Source organism: Nerophis lumbriciformis, linkage group LG10 (genome assembly GCF_033978685.3).
Source record: "Nerophis lumbriciformis linkage group LG10, RoL_Nlum_v2.1, whole genome shotgun sequence".
NCBI lineage: Eukaryota > Metazoa > Chordata > Actinopteri > Syngnathiformes > Syngnathidae > Nerophis > Nerophis lumbriciformis.
This window is the reverse complement of record NC_084557.2, coordinates 51,079,043-51,106,160: the sequence shown is the minus strand read 5'-3', so window position 1 is coordinate 51,106,160 and position 27,118 is coordinate 51,079,043. Positions and strand designations below refer to the sequence as shown.

The 27,118-nt window shown below is 41.0% G+C and overlaps 2 protein-coding genes across 3 annotated transcripts in view; both read right to left on the bottom strand.

Moving 5' to 3' along the window:
- neil1 (nei-like DNA glycosylase 1) overlaps positions 1-2,349 on the bottom strand; it is a 28,184-nt gene extending 25,835 nt beyond the window's left edge. The window contains exon 1 of the mRNA XM_072913997.1: positions 2,296-2,349. The gene's annotated coding sequence lies outside the window, so the exon portion shown is untranslated. The remainder of the gene's footprint in view (positions 1-2,295) is intronic.
- Positions 2,350-2,678: 329 nt separating this feature from the next.
- commd4 (COMM domain containing 4) lies at positions 2,679-20,756 on the bottom strand. 2 transcript variants are annotated; one of them, XM_061969462.2, is made up of 8 exons: positions 20,689-20,756; positions 20,411-20,482; positions 17,402-17,467; positions 17,285-17,324; positions 17,012-17,131; positions 6,483-6,563; positions 6,234-6,410; positions 2,679-2,879 (listed from the first exon to the last, which is right to left on the bottom strand). In XM_061969462.2, the coding sequence occupies exons 1-8, from the start codon at positions 20,689-20,691 to the stop codon at positions 2,839-2,841; spliced, it is 600 nt and encodes a 199-aa protein (XP_061825446.1). In that variant the 5' UTR covers positions 20,692-20,756; the 3' UTR covers positions 2,679-2,838. The 2 variants fall into 2 exon arrangements, with proteins under 2 accessions (XP_061825446.1, XP_061825447.1); XM_061969463.2 differs by lacking the exon at positions 20,411-20,482 and having other exon boundaries at positions 20,689-20,747.
- Between the last annotated feature and the right edge of the window lie 6,362 nt (positions 20,757-27,118).

The window sequence follows — 27,118 nt, the reverse complement described above, 5'->3', positions numbered from 1 at the left end:
GTCTGGGCTTCCCTGCTTAGGCTGCTGCCCCCGCGACCCAACCTCGGATAAGCGGAAGAAGATGGATGGATGGATGGTGTTGTCCTTTGCACTGTTATGGGAGACTTGAAGGATGTCTCTATTAATGTTTTCATCATCTGTTTCTACTATACTGTTTTTACCCAAAAGTTGTTTGTTTTTCTTTTGACCATCAGTCAAAAGGTGAGCTAAGTCTCTGAATTAATATCTTAGACCTCATGATTAGATTTTGCACACAAGCTTGGCAATGTTATACTGATTGTAACCCGTTAACTAAAAAAGTTACAAAAACCTTTCTTTTCTGTTTAAAATCAGATGACTTCAGGTAGCATTGGAGATAGTCAAACATCGCTGGTACAACCTCAATTTATATTGCATTTTTCAGAGGTGTGGACTCGAGTCACATGACTTGGACTCGAGTCAGACTCGAGTCATGAATTTGATGACTTTAGACTCGACTTGACAAAATGTAAAAAGACTTGCAACTCGACTTAGACTTTAACATCAATGACTTGTGACTTCACTTGGACTTGAGCCTTTTGAATTGACATGACTTGACATGACTTGCTACTTTCCCCAAAACCCAAAGATGAAAAAGTTATTCGGGAGCGCTCCGTATTTTTCATTGTGTACTTGTCTATCAGCGTTGCGTGTGTCAGCTGGTGTGCTCTCAGTACAACAGCCAATCAAATTAGATCTACTTTGTTTTCATCACACAGCATTCATCCAATCAAATTGCAGGACAACCAACGAAGAAGACATGTCCAAACCACACGCCAGTGAACAAAAAATGATACCTAAAATAATTTTGTTTGGGTATAAAAATTACGAGGTGGTCAACACAAAACGGTTTGCAGTATGCAACACATGCGGTTCGAAAATGACTGATGGAGAGGCAACAACTTCCAACTTCGTCCGGCATTTGAAGTTGCACAAAGAAGGGTAAGTTTTGAATGTAAGATAACGTTTATTGGCTAAGTAACGTGACTTTTATTTGCTGTGTAGTTAAATCAGTGAGGCTGTAAACTCACTGCTAACGTTATAACGTTATTGCAAACACGGGAATCTGTTGCAGTTCACTACCTTATTCATACTTTTTGTTCAGTGATTTTTTTTAAGCAGGGTTACGTTAGTCAATATATCACACGTAACGTTAGACGGCGGTCAGCAGCACCGCGTATTTTAGCCACCTAAAAAAAGACAAAAATAGTCAAATAAAGGTCAGTTAAAATGTATACTATATTATGAATATGTGTACCGTTTTAGCTAGCTTTCTGACATACTGTTGGTTGTTTACCTCAGTGGTCCCCAACCACCGGGCCGCGGCCCGGTACTGGTCCGTGGATCGATTGGTATCGGGCCGCACAAGAAATATATATTTTTTTTTTTTCTTTTTTTAATCAAATCAACATAAAAAACACAAGATACACTTACAAGTAGTGCACCAACCCAAAACAACTCTCTCCCCCCTTTTGTTCTGGGCATTGAACATGAAGACTCTTCCTTCACTGTTCCGAGTGGCCATGAGAGTCTTGGCAGTGCCTGCCTCCAGTGCTCCAGTGGAGCGAGTTTTCAGCCATGGTGGCATCATACTACGCCCCCATCGTGCACAAATGACTGACAGACTCTTGGCTAATTTGGTCTTTTGCAAATGCAATGCAGCATAGGGCCCTGACATATAAAAAGTACAACTTTTTTGTTATGTTCACGTATATGTCATGTTTTTTCAATGTTAACACTTTTGTACAAATAAGTACATTTGCACTTTATTTTTCAATGTGTTTGTTCTGTAAAGGAATGAGTTAATGTTTAAAATGACTGGTTAATAGTGCTATTATAAAGTGCAATGTCAGCACAATTTTCTTTCCTGCAATTTAAAATGCACTTGTTTTAATAAATAAATACAGCGTTTGAAAAGCATACACAATCTGTGTTAATATATTAGTCTGTGGTTAAAAGGACTTGAAAGGACTCGAAACTCAAAATGCAGGACTTACGACTTGACTTGAGACTTTCCAGTCTTGACTTTGGACTTGACTCGGGGCTTGCCTGTCTTGACTCGGGACTTGACTCGGACTTGAGGGCAAAGACTTGAGACTTACTTGTGACTTGCAAAACAATGACTTGGTCCCACCTCTGGCATTTTTAGACCAGACGTCATGTAAAATACAGACTTTGCGCGCACGTTATAAAAGTGTTCATTTATTTTGTTAGCACGTTGAATAAGCAAGCCTTTTAGTGCACGTTTGCTGAGACATTACACATTAAGCGACTTACCTGAAGTAGACGCCGCAGCCCTCTTAACTGTATTTGAGAGCACTTTTTATATTCACGCGGAGTTATATTTGATGTTTATATTCGATGTGTTTCAGGAAGGCGTTGTCATGTTAGCAAACATGTTGTGTAACATTACCGCCGACCAGCCATTGAACAATGCGAAGATATCGCGAGATTTTGTAGGTAAGCTTTTTACCATCTTTCAACTTTCTCCCCCAAATTACATTTGTCATAAAACACATATTATATTACTGTTAACTACAAATCCTCCATCCATCCATTTTTTTATGTTAACTTCAATTAAAACCAAGTATTCGATTGGCGGAAGCACTGTGAGCAGCGCAATGCATGATGGGAAGTGTAGTTATCCGCAGTACAACCCGTTGAACACATTTTTTTATTACAATTTAAAGGAGTTACATAACACGGAATTATGATCTAAATACTACATTTAGCATCATCAACAAAACTCCATTTTATAAGAAAAACAATATTCCAAACATGTATAAATGGCACTTTCAGCATTTGTCTTCAAACTGTTGATCATTGTAGAGCCTTCATCATTGTCTGGGCTTGTTTAAGCTCTGAAAAAAGCACATAAAATAGAAATATTAAACCACAACTGGTGGCATTAAGAGTGTGTGATGTGTGGATTGATACTGAAATAGTAATACCGCCGATACCAGATCTTTCTTAGGGGTGTGGGAAAAAAACGATTCGAATTCAAATGGCCATTCTCACGTTGTACAATTCAGTATCGATTCTCATTTTTCAAAAATCGATTTTCTTTTAATTTTTGTATTTATTTATTAATCAATCCAACAAAACAATACACAGCAATACCATAACAATGCAATCCAATTCCAAAAGCAAACCCGACTAGTACTCAGAAGTGCAATAAACAGAGCAATTGAGAGGAGACACAAACACCACACACAACAAAACAAAAGTAGTGAAACAAAAATGAATATTATCAACAACAGTATCAATATTAGTTACCATTTGTGATTAAAAATCCCTCATTGACATTATCATTAGACATTTATAATAAAAAAGAACAATAGTGTCACAGTGGCTTACACTTGCATCACATCTCATAAGCTTGACAACACACTGTGTCCAATATTTTCACAAAGATAAAATAAGTCATATTTTTGCTTCATTTAATAGTTCAAACAAATGTACATTATTGCAATCAGTTGATAAAACATTGTCCTTTACAATTATAAAAGCTGTCTACTCTGCTTGCATGTCAGCAGACTGGGGTAGATCCTGCTGAAATCCTATGTATTCAATGAATAGACAATCCTTTTCAATCGGGAAATGATCCTTTTTTAATCGAGAATCACGTTGAATAAAAAAAAAAAATCGATTTTGAATCGAATCGTGACCCCAAAAATCGATATTGAATCGGATCGTGGGACACCCAAAGATTCGCAGCCCTAATCTTTATGCTCTAACATTGATTCTCATATCAAAATATCAATACTTTTGAGATAATGTATCCTAACAGGAACAGTGTAAAGTAAATACATCATTGAAGACTTTTCTAAAGGAAACGCAATTGGTAGGAACTACTTTTTCTTCTGCCTTGGTGGTAAGCGCGGCGGCACTCAGTCATTCAGTCTGTCATTTGTTTATTTAATATAATGACGGACAATTAAAATGAGTCACAAACAGCAAGTGTATTTATCCTTTTATTGTAGGGTATTAGAGAGACTACTTCAGAATAGAATATAAGAAATAAGATAACGCCCTCATTTTTTACGCCCTGTGATTTTATTTTGTTTGAAGAGAATTCCCCTTAAGAGCAGCAACACTTGAAATTAGAGATGTCCGATAATGGCTTTTTTGCCGATATCTGATATTCCGATATTGTCCAACTCTTAATTACCGATTCCGATATCAAGCGGTACCGATATATACAGTGGTGGAATGAACACATTATTATGCCTAATTTTGTTGTGATGCCCCGCTGGATGCATTAAACAATGTAACAAGGTTTTCCAAAATAAATCAACTCAAGTTATGGAAAAAATGCCAATATTTATGATTGAAGTCACAAAGTGCATTCTTTTTTTTAACATGCCTCAAAACAGCAGCTTGGAATTTGGGACATGCTCTTCCTGAGAGAGCATGAGGAGGTTGAGGTGGGCGGGGTTGAGGTGCGGGGCATGGAGGGTAGGGGGTAGCGGGGGGTGTATATTGTAGCGTCCCGGAAGAGTTAGTGCTGCAAGGGGTTCTGGGTATTTGTTCTGTTGTGTTTATGTTGTGTTACGGTGCGGCTGTTCTCCCGAAATGTGTTTGTCGTTCTTGTTTGGTGTGGGTTCACAGTGTGGCGCATATTTGTAACAGTGTTAAACTTGTTTATACGGCCACCCTCAGTGTGACCTGTATGGCTGTTGACCAAGTATGCTTTGCATTCGCTTGTGAGTGTGAAAAGCCGTAGATATTATGTGATTAGGCCGGCACGCAAAGGCAGTGCCTTTAAGGTTTATTGGCGCTCTGTACTTCTCCCTACGGCCGTGTACACAGCGGCCTTTTAAAAAGTCATACATTTTACTTTTTGAAACCGATACCGATAATTTTGAAACCAATACCAATAATTTCCGATATTACATTTTAAAGCATTTATCGGCCGATAATATCGTCAGTTCGATATTATCGGACATCTCTACTTGAAATACATCCATCCATCCATCCATTTTCTACCGCTTATTCCCTTAGGGCAGCGTTTCTCAAAGTGTGGGGCGCGCCCCACTGGTGGGGAATAGAGACATGACAGGTGGGGCGCGAGGAACGGGAGGAAATTTCACTTTAAATTTTTTTTAATTATTATATTCTTAGATTTTTTTTTTTACTATGCTTTCATTTTCTATACACACTGTAAATCACTTTGTGATTCTGTCTGTGAAATCCGCTATATAAATAAATAGAAATTACCGGTACTTATTTTTACTGTAGGCTTTATATTAATATTAATATAATATTATAATATATATATATATATATGTATATATAATATAATATATATAATATTATATAATATTAATATTATAATATTGAACTTGATGCAAGTTATAACACTTTTTATGATTTATTATTGAACTTGATGCAAGTTATAACACTTTTATTTGATTTATTATTGAACTTGATGCAAGTTATAACACTTTTTTTGATTTATTATTGAACGTGATGCAAGTTATAACACTTTTTTTGATTTATTATTGAACTTGATGCAAGTTATACCACTTTTTTGATTTATTATTGAACTTGATGCAAGTTATAACACTTGTGTTTTATTTATTATTGAACTTGATGCAAGTTATACCACAGCTGCACAGTTATTTTATTTATTATTGAACTTGATGTTATTTTATGTTATTGAGTTTGAATGTATACAACTTGATGTTCAATAAATTTGAAAATGTTAAAGCTTAGCATTAGCGCTCTGTTGGGGCGATGGGGGCAGGTGGTGGGGCTTGAAAACTCCCCCTTGTCCAAAGTGGGGGATGACAAAAGAAGTTTGAGAACCACTGCCTTAGGGGTCGCGGGGGGCGCTGGAGCCTATCTCAGCTACAATCGGGCGGAAGGCGGGGTACACCCTGGACAAGTCGCCACCTCATCGCAGGGCCAACACAGATAGACAGACAACATTCACACTCACATTCACACACTAGGGTCAATTTAGTGTTGCCAATCAACTTATCCCCAGGTGCATGTCTTTGGAGGTGGGAGGGGCCTATCCCCAGGTGCATGTCTTTGGAGGTGGGAGGGGCCTATCCCCAGGTGCATGTCTTTGAAATACAATATTTTTTAAATTTTACCAGACACATTAGACATATTTGCACAAAATGTTTTGACTTTTTCTCTGTATCGAATTGGAAAGAAAATCAGTGGTATCGCACATTGTTATAAAGAATGGATGCACAACAAACCTGAAAGCAAGACTCTGAACTTGTCTGCAGAAAGTGAGACTACAGTGGTTTCTGAGGAGCCTGACTCTGCTCCTTGAGTCTGCAGCTTCAGCTGAACAACTGGCTCATTGACCTCCTTCAGCTCGCTGGAGCTGAGAGTGTAGTCCACGCGCCAGGAAACGGCCTCCAATCTTCCCACTGAAATGAAGCACACGGCAAATGTCACCAGACAACACTCCACAGTAAGATCCACATCAATGTTGTACTTACATCTCAAGCTGGTCTCTCTTAGTTTGTCCTGCACTGCAGTGTGTTTCTCTTCATACGACTTGCACAGCCCTGTTGTGTGTTCTAAAAGAGTTGCTTTGATTAATCACAAAGGCGTCTCAAAACGTTAAACAACATTAGTAGTAGGCACGGCGAGGCGAGTTTATTTATGGAGCACAACTCACAAAATGTTTTACAGAAAAGTACATGTCAGAGATGTACTCTGGCACAAGACCATGAAAGTCGTGTTACCAATATGTGCTAACGTGTCATTATCAATCAATCAATCAATCAATCAATCTTTATTTATATAGCCCTAAATCACAAGTGTCTCAAAGGGCTGCACAAGCCACAACGACATCCTCGGTACAAAGCCCACATACGGGCAAGGAAAAACTCACCCCAGTGGGACGTCGATGTGAATGACTATGAGAAACCTTGGAGAGGACCGCATATGTGGGTAACCCCCCCCCCTCTAGGGGAGACCGAAAGCAATGGATGTCGAGTGGGTCTGACATAATATTGTGAGAGTCCAGTCCATAGTGGATCCAACATAATAGTAAGAGTCCAGTCCATAGTGGGGCCAGCAGGACACCATCCCGAGCGGAGACGGGTCAGCAGCGCAGAGATGTTCCCAGCCGATGCACAGGCGAGCGGTCCACCCCGGGTCCCGACTCTGGACAGCCAGCACTTCATCCATGGCCACCGGACCTGTGCCCCCCCCCCTCAAGGAAAAGGGGAGCAGAGGAGAAAAGAAAAGAAACGGCAGATCAACTGGTCTAACAGGGGGGCTATTTAAAGGCTAGAGTATACAAATGAGTTTTAAGATGGGACTTAAATGTTTCTACTGAGGTAGCATCTCTAATTGTTACCGGGAGGGCATTCCATAGTACTGGAGCCCGAATAGAAAACGCTCTATAGCCCGCAGACTTTTTTTTGGCTCTGGGAATCACTAATAAGCCGGAGTTCTTTGAACGCAGATTTCTTCATTATGACGTAACAGTTAATAATGAGTAAACAGGGCTGGCAATTGATAAGATGTTTTTGGTTCTGATTCTGCTAAACGATTCGGTTCTTTATCGGCAGTGTTGGGTTAGTTACTGAAAACCAGTAACTAGTTACAGTTACTAGTTACTTTATTTCAAAAGTAACTCAGTTACTAACTCAGTTACTTAAACCAAAAAGTAATGCGTTACTGTGAAAAGTAACTATTTAGTTACTTATATATTTTATTTTTATTTTTTTAAGGCCCCATTTAATGCCCTTTTAGCCTTCATTTTAGTACTGTTATTGCACTGGAGAATAATACAATGTGTTGATCAACTTGACATGCATTTGCATCACTGAACTCTGCTAAGCAATGTGCTCTACATACAACACACAAAGACAAAGATATGTTTCAAAGGGCCAATTTGTTTCAGACCAGAACAAATTGACAAAACTATTTTAAATAGCTGCAACTTAACATACATAAGTAACAAACAGCATAATAACAACATAGCTGTAAAACAAGAAAGGCACACACTACATACATAAAGCCTAACCAGGCGTTTTTTTCTCTCAAGGAATTGTGAAATAAAATCATGTCTGAAGCCCAGAACACTCTACACATTTCCCCACTTAGTTTAGAGAAAAGGAAATATTAGTCTGGCCCACTAGCATCCCTCTTTAGGTTTGTGAACTTTATAGTCTAAACATTTAGAGTGAAGTGATAATCAAACACTCTAAAAGTCTAAAATGAAAGAGTATATAAGAGAATTGACAGAGTGTGTGTACCTTCAGTGTGCAGTGCCTCATTAAAATCCAGCCGCTGTTGGAGGTGGAGGTGAAGTGTGTGTCTCTTTACTAGCTTCGTCGAAGCATGTTGCTTTTGTAGCTGTTTCAGCATATTTGAAACTTACATTCAACTAAAATGTTCTTTTCTTTGTGGTCGATAAAAGAAACGTACTGAAAATATCTCCATTTTAAGAAACTCGGCTTCGGGGTTCGCCATGACGTCTTGATAGTAGACACAGACACGCCCCCTCCCACACACACACACACACACACGTACACACAGACAGCGCGCGGCACGCCTCTTTTTTGTCGCCTCTTCAGCAGCGCTGCAACACTCAGATCTTCTCAGTTTCTAGCCGATACTACATAAAAAATAACGCAAAATAACGCAGTAACGCATCATGTAGTAACGGTAACTGAGTTACTGAATATAAAAAATAACGCGTTAGATTACTAGTTACCGCCGATAGTAACGGCGCTACAGTAACGCGTTACTTTCCAACACTGTTTATCGGTTCTCTTATCCATTCTTATTTGGAGAAAAAAACAACTAAAAGGTGGATTACGATTAATTTTGTTTTGTTTAGAGCTACCATGACCTTACAAAGCCACCAGTGAGGTCTTAAAGGCACATTGCACAGAACAAATATTTTGAAAATAAATGCATTACTCTGTAGAATTTAACAAAAGAAAACATATGTGGAAATTACAACAGAATGTAACCTTTTTTTAAATTTAACAATCTTTGTAATCTGCCTAGGAAATATAATGTTCAAAGGTTTGTTTAGATTTACAAGATGAAAGTAATATAATGACATGGGCTCCTAACAGGCAACACACGATATTTCAAGCCTTCTTTTTATATAACTTTGATGATTATGGCTTACAGCTAATGAAAACATTCAATTTAGAATCTCAGAGAATGTGTGGTTTTCAAAAACTGCAAGCCAAGATCATCAAAAGGATAATAAATAAAGGCTTGACATATCTCACTTTAAGTGATAAGTGGATATCATTTATTAGTTTCACTTTTGAAGTTGAATTGCTGACATAAATGAGCTTTTGCACGATATTCTCATTTTATGAGCTCCACCTGTAAAATATGAGGAAAATGTTGGAGGATAAACATGCAATTTTTCTCTGACTATGTACAATTGAACATGCACCTCCTGGTACCCTAGCACCTCCAAAACCCTCAAATCTAGACTCCAAACATCCCAGAACAAGCTAGTCAGATCACTTCTAGACCTCCACCCCAGATCACACCTCACTCCTACCCACTTCTCCAAAGTGGGCTGGCTCAGGGTGGAGGACAGAGTCAAACAACTTGCACTGAGCCTAGTCTATAAAATCCGCTACACCTCCCTGATACCGAAGTACATGTCAAACTACTTCCTTAACCGCCATAACCACAACACCAGGGGGAGCTCCACTAACCACGTTAAACCCAGATTCCAATCTAACAAAGGTCTTAACTCATTCTCCTTCTATGCCACATCAATATGGAATGCGCTCCCAACAGGTGTAAAAGAAAGTGCATCTCTATCCTCCTTCAAAACCGCACTAAAAGAACACCTCCAGGCAACTTCAACCCTAAACTAACACCCTCCCTTCCACATCCCACCTCCCTGGATTGTAAATAATCAAATGTATATACCGTATTTTTCGGAGTATAAGTCGCACCGGCCAAAAATGCATAATAAAGAAGGAAAAAAACATATACCGTATTAAGCCGCCCTGGGTTATAAGCCGCGACTTCAATGAACGGCATATTTCAAAACTTTGTCCACCTATAAGCCGCCCCGTGTTGTAAGCCGCATCTAACTGCGCTAAAGGAATGTCAAAAAAACAGTCAGATAGGTCAGTCAAACTTTAATAATATATTAAAAACCAGCGTGATGTGGGCGCGCATGGAGTCGTATATCAACATGGACGGAGCTGCGTGAAAAAAGCCACCCAGCCTCTTCGCGTAAACTTACCTTAACCACTCGCTCATCTTTTCTTCATCCATCCATCCCTTCGAGTTAGCTTTTATGATGACGCCGGCTGGAAAGGTCTCTTTTGGCAAGGTCTTCCTTTTGAATATCACCATGGGTGGAAGTTTCTGGCCATTAGCATGGCAAGCTAGAACCACAGTGAAGGATGACTTCTCATTCCCTGTGGTGCGAATATTCACCGTACGTGCTCCCGTTGTATCCACAGTGCGGTTCACAGGAATATCAAAAGTCAGTGGAACCTCGTCCATGTTGATAATGTTCTCTGGCCGGATCTTTTTTTCAGCTATCTTGTTTTTACAATATGCACGGAAAGTAGCCAGCTTTTCTTGAAAGTCTTTAGGCAGTTGCTGTGAAATAGTAGTCCGTGTGCGGATGGAGAGATTGCGTCTTTTCATGAACCGGAAACACCAAGAAGCACCACCTTTAAAATCATCCAGGTGAAGTTCGCTTGCTAGCGCTGTTGCGTTATACGCGTGTCGCTTAGTAGGAGCCATTTTGTGGTCTTTACAGATGTAAACACACAAAGGAAATGAAACGTAATATCCGCGCGCTTTTTACTTCTTCTACGCGGGCGGGTGGTTGCTTACAGTAGAAGAAGAAGCGCTTCCTGTTCTATGGGGGCGGGTGCTTACCTTGGCGGTTGCTTGCGTAGAAGAAGAAGCACTTCCTCTTCTACGGGGAAAAAAGATGGCGGCTGTTTACCGTAGTTGCGAGACCGAAACTTTATGAAAATGAATCTTAATATTAATCCATATATAAAGCGCACCGGGTTGTAAGCCGCACTGTCAGCTTTTGAGTAAATTTGTGGTTTTTAGGTGCGGCTAATAGTGCGGAAAATACGGTAAGTCGCACTGGAGTATAAGTCGCATTTTTTGGGGAAATGTATTTGATAAAAGCCAACAGCAAGAATAGACATTTGAAAGGCAATTTAAAATAAATGAAGAATAGTGAACAACAGGCTGAATAAGTGTACGTTATATGAGGCATAAATAACCAACTGGTATGTTAACGTAACATATTATGGTAAGAGTCATTCAAATAACTATAACATATAGAACATGCTATACAATCTGTCACTCCTAATCGCTAAATCCCATGAAATCTTATACGTCTAGTCTCTTACGTGAATGAGATCAATAATATTATTTGATATTTTACGCTAATGTGTTCATCATTTCACACATAAGTCGCTCCTGAGTATAAGTCGCACCCCCTGGCCAAACTATGAAAAAACTGCGACTTATAGTCAGAAAAATACGGTACATGTTCTTATGCTATCTGAACTCACTGAGTTCTCTACTTGCTGTACATATCCTACCAAGTCACACCTACACTGTTTCAATGTCCTTTCCTTTGATGACTGAAGTGTTGATATCAACCAAACCCTCCACATCCCACAACCCGGATTGTAAATAATGTAAATAATTCAATGTATATACTCTGATGATGAACTTGTGTGATGACTGTATTATGATGATAGTATATATTTGTACCATGAATTGATTAACGTGGACCCCGACTTAAACAAGTGTAAAAACCTATTGGGGTGTTACCATTTAGTGGTCAATTGTACGGAATATGTACTGTACTGTGCAATCTACTAATAAAAGTTTCAATCAATCAATCAATCAAAAAACCTGCCAAAGGAGCATCTACGTGGCAAATTGTTGTAAGCTTTTGACAATAAACGTAGTCACTGCTCGGTGACATTGGTCGTTCCTGGTTGAGTGGAACTCCTTCCTGCCGCGGTGAACTGGAGCTATTACTTTTCCAGTCAGAATACGTCTCCTCATGAATGAGAAGGTATTCCTTTTGAATTGAACAGGTACTAGCGCGAACAATATAGGTGCTATTAGTACCTGTTGTATTTACGTCAGATGACTGCTGCTGCCTGGGATGAGATCGGCGCCTTTCTAAATGAATTGATTGCATGCTGTATGTTCAAATGTTTCAGCGTATTGCTCGTATGTCCTTTTGATGAAATAGCTACAATTATCATGACTTCATTATCACATTATTATACCATAGTTATTACAAGGAGCTCTGTTGCAATCTTTTTTTGTAAAGTGTCAGTAAAAACTTCGGAGCGCTTCTTTCGCTGTTGACTTTGGCCCTTTGGCTTTGCACGTTAAGCCCATGGTCACCAACCTGGGCTTTCGTATTGACTATGATTTTAAATTGGACCGTCAGATTGGCACAGTGGTGAAAGCCAGCTTTTTTATTTACGTCAGCTGGCCAAGGTTAAAAACCTTCTTTCTAGGCAACAGTTAGAGACAGTAATCCATGCCTTTACTACATCTCGGCTGGATTACTGTAACTCTTTGTATTTTGGAATAAATCAATCCTCCCTCTCACGTCTGCAGCTGGTCCAAAATGCAGCTGCCCGACTTTTAACTAACACAAGAAAAAGAGAGCACATTACTCCTGTTTTAGTCTCCCTCCACTGGCTGCCTGTGTCTTTTAGAGTCCATTTTAAAATGATCTTACTCGTTTTTAAATCCTTACGTGGTCTTGCCCCACCGTATCTCTCTGAGCTGCTCCACCTTTTTGCCCCCACCCGCTCCCTCAGGTCAGCTGATCAGCTGATCCTGGAGGTACCCAAAACAAAGCGCAAGCTCAGAGGGGACAGAGCTTTCTCTGTTGCGGGTCCCAAACTCTGGAACGATCTCCCTCTCCATGTGAGACAGGCCCCTTCTTTGGCTATTTTTAAGACCCTTCTTAAAACCCATTTTTATTCACTGGCTTTTAACCCAGCATGAGACTTTAAACTGTTTTTAGCTTTTAACTTTTTGAACTGTTTTTAACTTTTAAACTGTTTTTATCTAACAAAACTGTTCTTAGGGTAATTTATATTTGCTTTTTAAATGTGTATTTTTATTTCTGTTTTAAATGTTATTTTTTAGTCTGTCCTTTACCTCCGTTTCTTTGTGGTGTACAGCCCTTTGTTTTTCAACTGTGCTTGTCTTAAAAGGGCTTTATAAATAAAGTTGGTATGGTATGGTATGGTATGGTTACGCCCTGTTGCTCTCTGGCACCGTCTGACGTCACTACGCACGTTGCGTGATGACGTCATCCTCACCCGAAAGAACCGTTTACGCAATCGGTTGACAAAATGGCAAGCGATTCCAGGGAATTGATACATTGGGAACTGGTTCTGAATCAGAACCGCTTTTCGATTCCCATCCCTAAGTAAACATCCTCCACCCTATAATAGTGTAATGTCCAGAATCCTGCACAAATCATACAAAAAGTTTGCACGCTCTAATCAGCAAATTAACTGCAAAAACTCCCCGTCTTTAATTGGTCTCTTAGTAAATATTGAACGTTTTTCTGGGGGGGAATAGGAGTAAGCTCTGCAGTAAAAAAAAAAAGGCAACTCTTCTCATGTATGCATACCTGCCAACTTTTGAAATCAGAAAAACCTAGTAGCCAGGGTCCAGGGGCCGCAGGCCCCGGTAGGTCCAGGACAAAGTCCTGGTGGGGGGTTCAGGCCGACGCAAAATGATTGATTGCATTCAGACAGGTTAAAATGTTGCTAAAACCATCACTTTTCTATCAGTCAGTGACTTTTCAAAACACAAAAATATTACAGCAAAAATCATATGGGTTGATTGACATGTTTATTCTGTAAGCTAACTTCAATAGTTTGAAATTATTTTGACAGTTAATGCCAGTTATCCTGTCAACCTTTCACAAGACTTCCATTTGTTAATTGAAAGTATAAACACTTTTTACAGTAAACAAATGGCAAAACAGTACTAAACAATTCCATAAAAAAAAAAATTGGTGTCATTATTAACTTTCTGTCCAAGCTTGTATAATCTACTGCCTTGTTCAATTGTAAAAAATATTCTGTGCCTAAAATTCACATTTCTATCACAATTATCATACTGTAAACATGGTAAGCTAACTTCATTAAAATTAATAGTCCTGTCAATAGCATGGAATTACAATTCAAATGTAGTTTTTTTGTAAGCCTTTCAAAAGAATTCAAAATATGAAAAATTCATGAAAATGAATTTAAGCCATCAGACACTTGAAAAGTGGCACATCACATCTCTAATGTAATCATTTGAACTTTTCAACAGAAATAGCACTGCAAAAATATTAAGGACATACTTCTGTATTTTGGTAGTTATGCTGTCAACATTTAACAAGATTTCTTCAACTTGGACTTGAAAGAATAAATAGTATAAACACTTTTAACAGTATAACAGTACTAAACGATTCCAATAGATAACATTGGTGTCATTACCTTTTTGTTTGCTCAATTATTGCCTCCGTAAATAAAACTTCGGCATTTATCACATCCAAAGAATCTGTTTGGGCGACGAAAAACGTTGAAAGTTTTCCACTTGTATCGCTAGCAACGGCATTAGACTTGTGTTTTTTTGTCCCAACGTGGTCTTTTACATCGCTAATTCCTCCGTGTCCGATCGAAAAATCTTGTCTGCACAAGGTGCAATTCGCGTAGTTTTCACCCTTTTTGGAACGGATAATTATTCCCGGATAGGCTTTTGAATATTCTTCACGGAATGACTGCAGTTTTCTTTTCGGTTTAAGACTCGTTTGCGATTTTTCTCCGGCTGATTCCATGATCGTTCGCTCGTTTGGAAACAGTGACAACGTGCTTGGCAGCGGTGCTATAAATAGCCTCCCGCATGGCATTCGGAATGGCTCGATAGGAAGTTACGGGAAGCAGTGTCGATTGTCATTGTTGTTACGCGATTTCGTGAATAAAACTTTAAAAAAAAAAAAAAAAAAATTTAATTAATGAAAAACCGTATTTTTTATCACTCCAACCGTAACCCGGAATAGGTTGATGAAAACCGTACTAATTACGGGAAAACCGGAGTAGTTGGCAGGTATGTGTATGAAACAGGCTGGTGCTTGAGCAGAGTTTATAACTATCTACTTGACTTGTTATTTAAAAAAATATTAAATACTGATATCATACAGTACAGGCCAAAAGTTTGGACACACCTTCTCCTCATTCAATGTATTGTCTTTATTTTCATGACTATTTACATTGTAGATTGTCACATCAAAACTATGAATGAACACATGTGGAGTTATGTACTTAACAAAAAAAGGTGAAATAACTAAAAACATGTTTTATATTCTAGTTTCTTCAAAATAGCCACCCTTTGCTCTGATTACTGCTTTGCACACTCTAGGCATTCTCTCCATGAGTTTCAAGCACACCTGTGAAGTGAAAACCATTTCAGGTGACTACCTCTTGAAGCTCATGGAGAGAATGCCAAGAGTGTGCAAAGCAGCAATCAGAGCAAATGGTGGCTATTTTGAAGAAACTAGAAAATAAAACATGTTTTCAGTTATTTCACTTTTTTTTGTTAAGTACCGGTACATAACTCCACATGTGTTCATTCATAGATTTGATGCCTTCAGTGACAATCTACGATGTAAATATTAGGGGTGTAACGGTACACAAAAATTTGGGTTCGGTACATACCTCGGTTTAGAGGTCACGGTTTGGTTCATTTTCAGTACAGTAAGAAAACAACAAAATATAAATTTTTTGGTTATTTATTTACCAAATTTGTAAACAATGGCTTTATCCTTTTAACATAGGGAACACTATAATAATTCTGCCCACGTTAATCAACATTAAACTGCCTCAAGTTGTTGCTCAGATTAAATAAAATGACAAAACTTTTCTTCTACATATAAAAAGTGCAACATTAAACAGTTTCACGTCAACTCATCATGCTTAATTTATTACAGCATTTGGGAAGCCTGTAGTTGATTTTTATTATGTAAATGTTATATTTTTATCAACATGTGATAGCAGGGACCCTGCCATTCAAAACTAGGCTGCTGCATTACCGGTACTAATGATTAATGTAACTATGGCTGAAGAAATAGTACAATAGCAATAGGAGAGACTATTCATCCCTGAACACCATGGAGTTCATGTAGGCTTAATGATGCACTTACATTATTATATCAACTATCAGAGACAGAAACTCTTCATTTAACATAATGTCCTTTTTTGCTGCTTCAACACAGCTCAATCAACACAGAAAAAGGTAAAGTGAAATAACAGACAGACAGGGCTTTGCTGTCCGTAACACACACCGCAAAATGAGCTAACGTTACGCTAAAAGCGAATTAGCCTTCACCTCAAGCCAGGACTGAGAGCGAGCTGAGCTGCCTTTTATATTTCTAGAGGGTCTACAGGCTCCTAGTGATGTTACTAGTAGTTGACTGGGAGGTGTTTATTATCATTTGGGGAGAGTCCGCTGCCTGATGATTACCTGCTAAACGCTAAGCACTGACTACATGCGCTCTGAATGCGCACTGCTGATTGGCTGTTACCGCTCTGTGTGTAACCAATCAGATGGTTGTGTGGGTGGGACAATGCTGGGTGCTGTGTAGAGGACTGACAGAGGCAGAAGGAAGCGGTGACGGCTACTTAATATGTTGGTGTGGAAACTCGTTCGGTACACCTCCGAACCGAACCAAAACCCCCGTATCGAAACGGTTCAATACAAATACACGTACCGTTACACCCCTATTGAAAATAAAGAAAACGCATTGAAGGTGTGTCCAAACTTTTGGCCTGTACTGTATATATTGGATCTGCTGATGTAAGTTATGTTGTGGAAAAAATAAATAAATACAGATACAGATAAAAAGAGGCCGATACAGATATACGTAAAAATGCCAAACCTGGGCACCGATAATCGGTCGATCTCTAATATAGAGTACCAATCGTCAAACATTTAGTAGACCAACCTTTAGGCAGACCAAGCTGCTGTAGCTCACTGGACAAAGATTCACTGTCAACATCATGCTTGGCTGCGCTGGAGTAAATGAAGCTGAGCACGGCCACGCTGGCTTTGATGTCTCCACTCTCTGCAACAGTGATTGGCACAAAATCATCCATCCATTTTCATATTGTTTCATGAAAACATTGCAGCAAAAGACACAGCATTTGTATTTTCTACAAGCAATCTGCAATACTGAGTGCATATCTTAGTAACAGAAAAGAAGATTCTTATTCCTTACCAAACTTTGCATCCGCTGTAAGCTTTGTGACCTTATCATACTAGAAAGGTTTTTATAAAGCACAGGTTAGTTTTAGGGAAATGTGAATAAAAGAATGTAAGACGCAGTCAAACTTACATCAATGCCCTCACCGAGCAAACCCTTCAGCACTTGAACACAGAGGAGTTTCATCTTGACACTGGACTGCAATAAAGAGGACAGCAGGATTTGTATCAAAATAAACTGCTGCACGATTGTTAGTGGATGGTGAGATGGACAGGCGGATCGGTGCGGCGTCTTCAGTAATGCGGACGCTGTATCGATCCGTTGTGGTGAAGAAGGAGCTGAGCCGGAAGGCAAAGCTCTCAATTTACCGGACGATCTACGTTCCCATTCTCTCCTGTGGTCATGAGCTTTGGGTTACGACCGAAAGGACAAGATCACGATGTGGGAGGGCGTGGCCTGCGCACCTGCAGCGAAGCGGGGCGTGCCAGGACCGGCTTCGAGATCAGTGGCAGGTGTGTAGATGACACAGCTGAGAGTGTTTTTCTGATCACCTGTCGCTCTGTTAAAGGCAGCAGTCGGGAAGGAGAGCAGGTGTTGTTGATGGTGGAGAGCGAAGACGAGCGCGAGCGAGACACGACACTGGAGAAAAACCATTTGTATGCTCACTTGAGAAAAAGACAGCTGTGGAAAAACACCTAAAAGACTTTGCACGTTGTACAGGTAAAAGCCAGTAAATTAGAATATTTTGAAAAACTTGATTTATTTCAGTAATTGCATTCAAAAGGTGTAACTTGTACATTATATTTATTCATTGCACACAGACTGATGCATTCAAATGTTTATTTCATTTAATTTTGATGATTTGAAGTGGCAACAAATGAAAATCCAAAATTCCGTGTGTCACAAAATTAGAATATTACTTAAGGCTAATACAAAAAAGGGATTTTTAGAAATGTTGGCCAACTGAAAAGTATGAAAATGAAAAATATGAGCATGTACAATACTCAATACTTGGTTGGAGCTCCTTTTGCCTCAATTACTGCGTTAATGCGGCGTGGCATGGAGTCGATGAGTTTCTGGCACTGCTCAGGTGTTATGAGAGCCCAGGTTGCTCTGATAGTGGCCTTCAACTCTTCTGCGTTTTTGGGTCTGGCATTCTGCATCTTCCTTTTCACAATACCCCACAGATTTTCTATGGGGCTAAGGTCAGGGGAGTTGGCGGGCCAATTTAGAACAGAAATACCATGGTCTGTAAACCAGGCACGGGTAGATTTTGCGCTGTGTGCAGGCGCCAAGTCCTGTTGGAACTTGAAATCTCCATCTCCATAGAGCAGGTCAGCAGCAGGAAGCATGAAGTGCTCTAAAACTTGCTGGTAGACGGCTGCGTTGACCCTGGATCTCAGGAAACAGAGTGGACCGACACCAGCAGATGACATGGCACCCCAAACCATCACTGATGGTGGAAACTTTACACTAGACTTCAGGCAACGTGGATCCTGTGCCTCTCCTGTCTTCCTCCAGACTCTGGGACCTCGATTTCCAAAGGAAATGCAAAATTTGCATGGTTGGGTGATGGTTTGGGGTGCCATGTCATCTGCTGGTGTCGGTCCACTCTGTTTCCTGAGATCCAGGGTCAACGCAGCCGTCTACCAGCAAGTTTTAGAGCACTTCATGCTTCCTGCTGCTGACCTGCTCTATGGAGATGGAGATTTCAAGTTCCAACAGGACTTGGCGCCTGCACACAGCGCAAAATCTACCCGTGCCTGGTTTACGGACCATGGTATTTCTGTTCTAAATTGGCCCGCCAACTCCCCTGACCTTAGCCCCATAGAAAATCTGTGGGGTATTGTGAAAAGGAAGATGCAGAATGCCAGACCCAAAAACGCAGAAGAGTTGAAGGCCACTATCAGAGCAACCTGGGCTCTCATAACACCTGAGCAGTGCCAGAAACTCATCGACTCCATGCCACGCCGCATTAACGCAGTAATTGAGGCAAAAGGAGCTCCAACCAAGTATTGAGTATTGTACATGCTCATATTTTTCATTTTCATACTTTTCAGTTGGCCAACATTTCTAAAAATCCCTTTTTTGTATTAGCCTTAAGTAATATTCTAATTTTGTGACACACGGAATTTTGGATTTTCATTTGTTGCCACTTCAAATCATCAAAATTAAATGAAATAAACATTTGAATGCATCAGTCTGTGTGCAATGAATAAATATAATGTACAAGTTACACCTTTTGAATGCAATTACTGAAATAAATCAAGTTTTTCAAAATATTCTAATTTACTGGCTTTTACCTGTATTGTAAAATAAAACCCTTTTGTAAACCTGGAAGAGCCTGGCATGTCAATGATTGGTTGTCTGACGGACCCGGAGGAGCAAGACCGCCACAATTTGGCGGCCAACTCGGCTGGACCACCGGAGGCGGAGCGAGCAGAGCGAGGAGGAGCTGAAAAGCGACCCGACAGACGAAGCATTATTGAAATAATAAAGCAAAGTCGCAATCTGCTTGCCGTCATGTCGATCTTTGGTGGTCAGTGGAACCCGGACGGAAAGAGTCTGTCACATTTGAGTGAGAGGAGATTGCGGGATTGAGCCTAGCTGGGCGATCCACGCACCTGACGTTTATTCCGGAGCCGATCCCGGCGCGCCCCGCCTCGCCTCCTCGCCGCCATCTCGGAGTCATCCCCGGCGTGTCCCGCCTCGCTGTCGGTCTGCCGGCCATGCCTCCCCACACTCGGGTACAAGCGGCCGAAATGAGTTTCCTCCGCCGGGTGGCGGGTCTCTCTCTTAGAGATAGTGTGAGAAGCTCTGCCAGCTCAAAGTAAAGCCGCTGCTCCTCCACATGGAGAGGAGCCAGATGAGGTGGTTCGGGCATCTGGTCAGGATGCCACCCGAACGCCTCCCTGGGGAGGTGTTTAGGGCACGTCCGACCGGTAGGAGGCCACGGGGAAGACCCAGGACATGTTGGGAAGACTATGTCTCCCGGGAAGAGCTGGACAAAGTGGCTGGGGAGAGGGAAGTCTGGGCTTCCCTGCTTAGGCTGCTGCCCCCGCGACCCGACCTCGGATAAGCGGAAGAAGATGGCTGGATGGACGATTGTCAGCACAAAACAAAAAACCTGCTATTATTTACCATTTTTGCCAGTGTGCTGATTTCGGCAAGGACCCAGTCCGGGCAGTCCAAATCCCCGCAGAAACGGAACCGCTGAGCGAGAAACACATCACAAGATGAACGTCGTCTAGCAAGCTATGCTAATACAGCTACTAGCTTAGTCGCGAAACAAGACTAAATGAGCGGTAGTCTGAGCGGTACGATATCGTTTCATACATTCATTATAGGTAGCGAAAATGTATTTTCAAGCAGTGACTGGAAAATAATGTTAATTGATATGAAGAAAAAGATGCGCTTACCATTGCTAGCCGACAACTGAGCCCAAACACGGAAGTAAACAGGAAGTGGTTTACATACCGCCATCTGATTGGACCATTGATAGTGGGCGGGACTTCTCCACGATCTGTATCATAACTCAGCACGTATTAACTCTGCAATGTAACTACTTTTTACCAGAGGTGGGACCAAGTCATTGTTTTGCAAGTCACAAGTAAGTCTCAAGTCTTTGCCCTCAAGTCCGAGTCAAGTCCCGAGTCAAGACAGGCAAGCCCCGAGTCAAGACCAAAGTCAAGACTGGAAAGTCTCAAGTCAAGTCCTAAGTCCTGCATTTTGAGTTTCGAGTCCTTTCAAGTCCTTTTAACCACAGACTAATATATTAACACAGATTGTGTATGCTTTTCAAACGCTGTATTTATTTATTAAAACAAGTGCATTTTAAATTGCAGGAAAGAAAATTGTGCTGACATTGCACTTTATAATAGCACTATTAACCAGTCATTTTAAACATTAACTCATTCCTTTACAGAACAAACACATTGAAAAATAAAGTGCAAATGTACTTATTTGTACAAAAGTGTTAACATTGAAAAAACATGACATATACGTGAACATAACAAAAAAGTTGTACTTTTTATATGTCAGGGCCCTATGCTGCATTGCATTTGCAAAAGACCAAATTAGCCAAGAGTCTGTCAGTCATTTGTGCACGATGGGGGCGTAGTATGATGCCACCATGGCTGAAAACTCGCTCCACTGGAGCACTGGAGGCAGGCACTGCCAAGACTCTCATGGCCACTCGTAACAGTGAAGGAAGAGTCTTCATGTTCAATGCCCAGAACAAAAGGGGGGAGGGAGTTGTTTTGGGTTGGTGCACTACTTGTAAGTGTATCGTGTGTTTTTTATGTTGATTTAATTAAAAAAAGAAAAAAAAAAATTTTATTTCTTGTGCGGCCCGATACCAATCGATCCATGGACCAGTACCGGGTGGTTGGGGACCACTGAGGTAAACAACCAACAGTATGTCAGAAAGCTAGCTAAAACGGTACACATATTCATAATATAGTATACATTTTAACTGACCTTTATTTGACTATTTTTGTCTTTTTTTAGGTGGCTAAAATACGCGGTGCTGCTGACCGCCGTCTAACGTTACGTGTGATATATTGACTAACGTAACCCTGCTTAAAAAAAATCACTGAACAAAAAGTATGAATAAGGTAGTGAACTGCAACAGATTCCCGTGTTTGCAATAACGTTATAACGTTAGCAGTGAGTTTACAGCCTCACTGATTTAACTACACAGCAAATAAAAGTCACGTTACTTAGCCAATAAACGTTATCTTACATTCAAAACTTACCGTTCTTTGCGCAACTTCAAATGCCGGACGAAGTTGGAAGTTGTTGCCTCTCCATCAGTCATTTTCGAACCGCATGTGTTGCATACTGCAAACCGTTTTGTGTTGACCACCTCGTAATTTTTATACCCAAACAAAAATATTTTAGGTATCATTTTTTGTTCACTGGCGTGTGGTTTGGACATGTCTTCTTCGTTGGTTGTCCTGCAATTTGATTGGATGAATGCTGTGTGATGAAAACAAAGTAGATCTAATTTGATTGGCTGTTGTACTGAGACCACACCAGCTGACACACGCAACGCTGATAGACAAGTACACAATGAAAAATACGGAGCGCTCCCGAATAACTTTTTCATCTTTGGGTTTTGGGGAAAGTAGCAAGTCATGTCAAGTCATGTCAATTCAAAAGGCTCAAGTCCAAGTGAAGTCACAAGTCATTGATGTTAAAGTCTAAGTCCAGTTGCAAGTCTTTTTACATTTTGTCAAGTCGAGTCTAAAGTCATCAAATTCATGACTCGAGTCTGACTCGAGTCCAAGTCATGTGACTCGAGTCCACACCTCTGCTTTTTACTTTGTACATCCCCCTCACATGTCAAATATGAGAAATGTGAATAAGAACGTGCATATCCAGTCACTTTAATAATAAATAATAATAAACTTTATTTGTATAGCACTTTTCATACATAATTGCAGCTCAAAGTGCTGATCACAGCAGTAAAAGACACGATTAAGTAAAATAGTGGTAAAAACAAGTATAGAAAATGGAAAATAAATTATAAAAAATACAAATAAAGATAAAAGCAAAGTAGAAAACAAAAGGATCAGACAAAAATAATTACAATTAAAGCTGCAAGCAGCGTTGGACGGGCCCGCGTATTTGGCAGGTGCTAGTCCTAAGTGTCCCAATACTTTTGTCTACTTTTAGTCTGAAGTGTCCCAAGACTTTTGTCTAGTGTACCTACCTTGTCTGCATTGTGTGGGCACGTTGGTGCTTCCTGCTTTTGAGCAGCCATCTTAAAAAAACAGCACCGCAGGAGCATCAGTGCAGCGGGTCTTTGAAGGGTCATAAAATCAAAACCGGAGCAGGTATTAAAAAAGCTGTTCTATACTTTTATACACAAGGGTTCAATCTCTCTCCTGTGTTAGTTTGAAGTCTAAACGACAAACGCGCTCAGAGGAGATAGATTTTGAAGGAAGGTGACCGGTTTTTACAAAAATGTTGTGTTGAAGGGGGAATAGCAAACTTCCTGTTGATTCTTGCTGGAAGTTGTCAATTTATGAAATGTAGGTATAAGTGAGACCTACGGAGAGGTTTTTGTTTCATGTCTCTCCGACCTTCCCAGTGGGAGTTACAGGCAGTTTTGTAATTTTTTTCTTCCGAGGAGCAGTTTTTTCTCCGTTTTATTCAAAAATTGCTCTAGAGCGCAATTTCTGAATTTGGGGTTAGGTTTTTTCATTAGATCACAGTTTTTGCCAGTCCTGATGTGTGCGTTCAGTTTGGTGAGTTTTGAAGCATGTTAAGGGGGTCAAATTGCAGCTCAAAGAGGCAAAAGTGACTGTTTTTAGTACTTTTTTGTCTTGAAGGGGGAATTGCCAACTTCCTGTTGATTTTTGCCCGAGAATATACCATTATGAAATCTAGGTCTAAGTCAGACCTACATAAAGATTTTAGTTTCATGTCTCTCCGACCTTCCTAGTGGGAGTTACAGGCAGTCTAGTTTTTTTTTTTTTCCTAGGGGGCGCTAGAGCGCAATTTTGATTTTTGCGGTTCAGTTTTTTTTATTAAAAGACAATTTTCGCAGGTCCTGATGTGTGGGTAAAATATGGTGAGTTTTGAAGCATGTTGAGTGGGTCAAATTAGTGCTCAAAGAGGCGGCGGAAGAATAATAAAGAATAAAACGTTACAATAACAATAGGTCCTTATGTCCCATTTTGCAATGGGCCATTGCGGGCCCTAATAATCACGTTGTGGAACAAGACTTAGACTTAGACTTCCTTTTTATTGTCATTCAAATTCGAACTTTACAGTACAGATAAGAACGAAATGTCGTTGCATTGGCTCATGGTTGTGCAGGATAAATTAGCAATAAGGTGCAGATATGCAAACCCCGTTTCCATATGAGTTGGGAAATGGTGTTAGATGTAAATATAAACGGAATACAATGATTTGCAAATCCTTTTCAACCCATATTCAGTTGAATATGCTACAAAGACAACATATTTGATGTTCAAACTGATAAACTTTATTTATTTTTTGCAAATGATAATTAACTTAGAATTTCATGGCTGCAACACGTGCCAAAGTAGTTGGGAAAGGGCATGTTCACCACTGTGTTACATCACCTTTTCTTTTAACAACACTCAATAAATGATTGGGAACTGAGGAGACACATTTTTGAAGTTTCTCAGGTGGAATTCTTTCCCATTCTTGCTTGATGTACAGCTTAAGTTGTTCAACATGTATTTTACGCTTCATAATGCGCCACACATTTTCGATGGGAGACAGGTCTGGACTGCAGGTGGGGCAAGGAAAGTACCCGCACTCTTTTTTTACGAAGCCACGCTGTTGTAACACGTGCTGAATGTGGCTTGGCATTGTCTTGCTGAAATAAGCAGGGGCGTCCATGAAAAAGACGGCGCTTAGATGGCAGCATATGTTGTTCCAAAACCTGTATGTACCTTTCAGCATTAATGGTGCCTTCACAGATGTGTAAGTTACCCATGTCTTGGGCACTAATGCACCCCCATACCATCACACATGCTGCCTTTTGAACTTTGCGTCGATAACAGTCTGGATGGTTCGCTTCCCCTTTGGTCTGGATGACACGATGTCGAATATTTCCAAAAACAATTTGAAATGTGGACTCGTCAGACCACAGAACACTTTTCCACTTTGCGTTTCTGGGTGTTGTTGATAAATGGCTTTCGCTTTGCATAGTAGAGCTTTAACTTGCACTTACAGATGTAGCGACCAACTGTATTTAGTGACAGTGGTTTTCTGAAGTGTTCCTGAGCCCATGTGGTGATATCCTTTAGAGATTGATGTCGTTTTTTTTTATACAGTGCCGTCTGAGGGATGGAAGGTCACGGTCATTCAATGTTGGTTTCTTACGTGGAGTGATTTCTCCAGATTCTCTGAACCTTTTGATGATATTATGGAGCGTAGATGTTGAAATCCCTCAATTTCTTGCAATTGCACTTTGAGAAACGTTGTTCTTAAACTGTTTGACTATTTGCTCACGCAGTTGTGGACAAAGGGGTGTACCTCGCCCCATCCTTTCATGTGAAAGACTGAGCATTTTTTGGGAAGCTATTTTTATACCCAATCATGGCACCCACCTGTTCCCAATTAGCCTGCACACCTGTGGGATGTTCCAAATAAGTGTTTGATGAGCATTCCTCAACTTTATCAGTATTTATTGCCACCTTTCCCAACTTCTTTGTCACGTGTTGCTGGCATCAAATTCTAAAGTTAATGATTATTTGCAAAAAAAAAAAAAAAGTTTATGAGTTTGAACATCAAATATGTTGTCTTTGTAGCATATTCAATTGAATATGGGTTGAAAAGGATTTGCAAATCATTGTATTCCGTTTATATTTACATCTAACACAATTTCCCAACTCATATGGAAACGGGGTTTTTAAATAAATAGATTACTGTACGGGTGGTGGTTCCTCTCTTTAAGAAGGGGAACCGGAGGGTGTGTTCTAACTATCGTGGGATCACACTCCTCAGCCTTCCCGGTAAGGTCTATTCAGGTGTACTGGAGAGGAGGCTACGCCGGATAGTCGAACCTCGGATTCAGGAGGAACAGTGTGGTTTTCGTCCTGGTCGTGGAACTGTGGACCAGCTCTATACTCTCGGCAGGGTCCTTGAGGGTGCATGGGAGTTTGCCCAACCAGTCTACATGTGCTTTGTGGACTTGGAGAAGGCATTCGACCGTGTCCCTCGGGAAGTCCTGTGGGGAGTGCTCAGAGAGTACGGGGTTTCGGACTGTCTGATTGTGGCGGTCCGCTCCCTGTATGATCAGTGTCAGAGCTTGGTTCGCATTGCCGGCAGTAAGTCGGACACGTTTCCGGTGAGGGTTGGACTCCGCCAAGGCTGCCCTTTGTCACCGATTCTGTTCATAACTTTTATGGACAGAATTTCTAGGCGCAGTCAAGGCGTTGAGGGGATCCGGTTTGGTGGCTGCAGGATTAGGTCTCTGCTTTTTGCAGATGATTTGGTCCTGATGGCTTCATCTGGCCAGGATCTTCAGCTCTCACTGGATCGGTTCGCAGCTGAGTGTGAAGCGACTGGGATGAGAATCAGCACCTCCAAGTCCGAGTCCATGGTTCTCGCCCGGAAAAGGGTGGAGTGCCATCTCCGGGTTGGGGAGGAGATCTTGCCCCAAGTGGAGGAGTTCAAGTACCTCGGAGTCTTGTTCACGAGTGAGGGAAGAGTGGATCGTGAGATCGACAGGCGGATCGGTGCGGCGTCTTCAGTAATGCGGACGCTGTATCGATCCGTTGTGGTGAAGAAGGAGCTGAGCCGGAAGGCAAAGCTCTCAATTTACCGGTCGATCTACGTTCCCATCCTCACCTATGGTCATGAGCTTTGGGTTATGACCGAAAGGACAAGATCACGGGTACAAGCGGCCGAAATGAGTTTCCTCCGCCGGGTGGCGGGGCTCTCCCTTAGAGATAGGGTGAGAAGCTCTGTCATCCGGGGGGAGCTTAAAGTAAAGCCGCTGCTCCTCCGCATCGAGAGGAGCCAGATGAGGTGGTTCGGTCATCTGGTCAGGATGCCACCTGAGCGCCTCCCTAAGGAGGTGTTTAGGGCATGTCCGACCGGTAGGAGGCCACGGGGAAGACCCAGGACACGTTGGGAAGACTATGTCTCCCGGCTGGCCTGGGAACGCCTCGGGATCCCCCGGGAGGAGCTGGACGAAGTGGCTGGGGAGAGGGAAGTCTGGGCTTCCCTGCTTAGGCTGCTGCCCCCGCGACCCGACCTCGGATAAGCGGAAGAAGATGGATGGAGATTACTGTACGGATAAATATATTGCACTTTTGCATATGCATCCAGGTTTATGGATGTATGTTATATTGTCTTTAT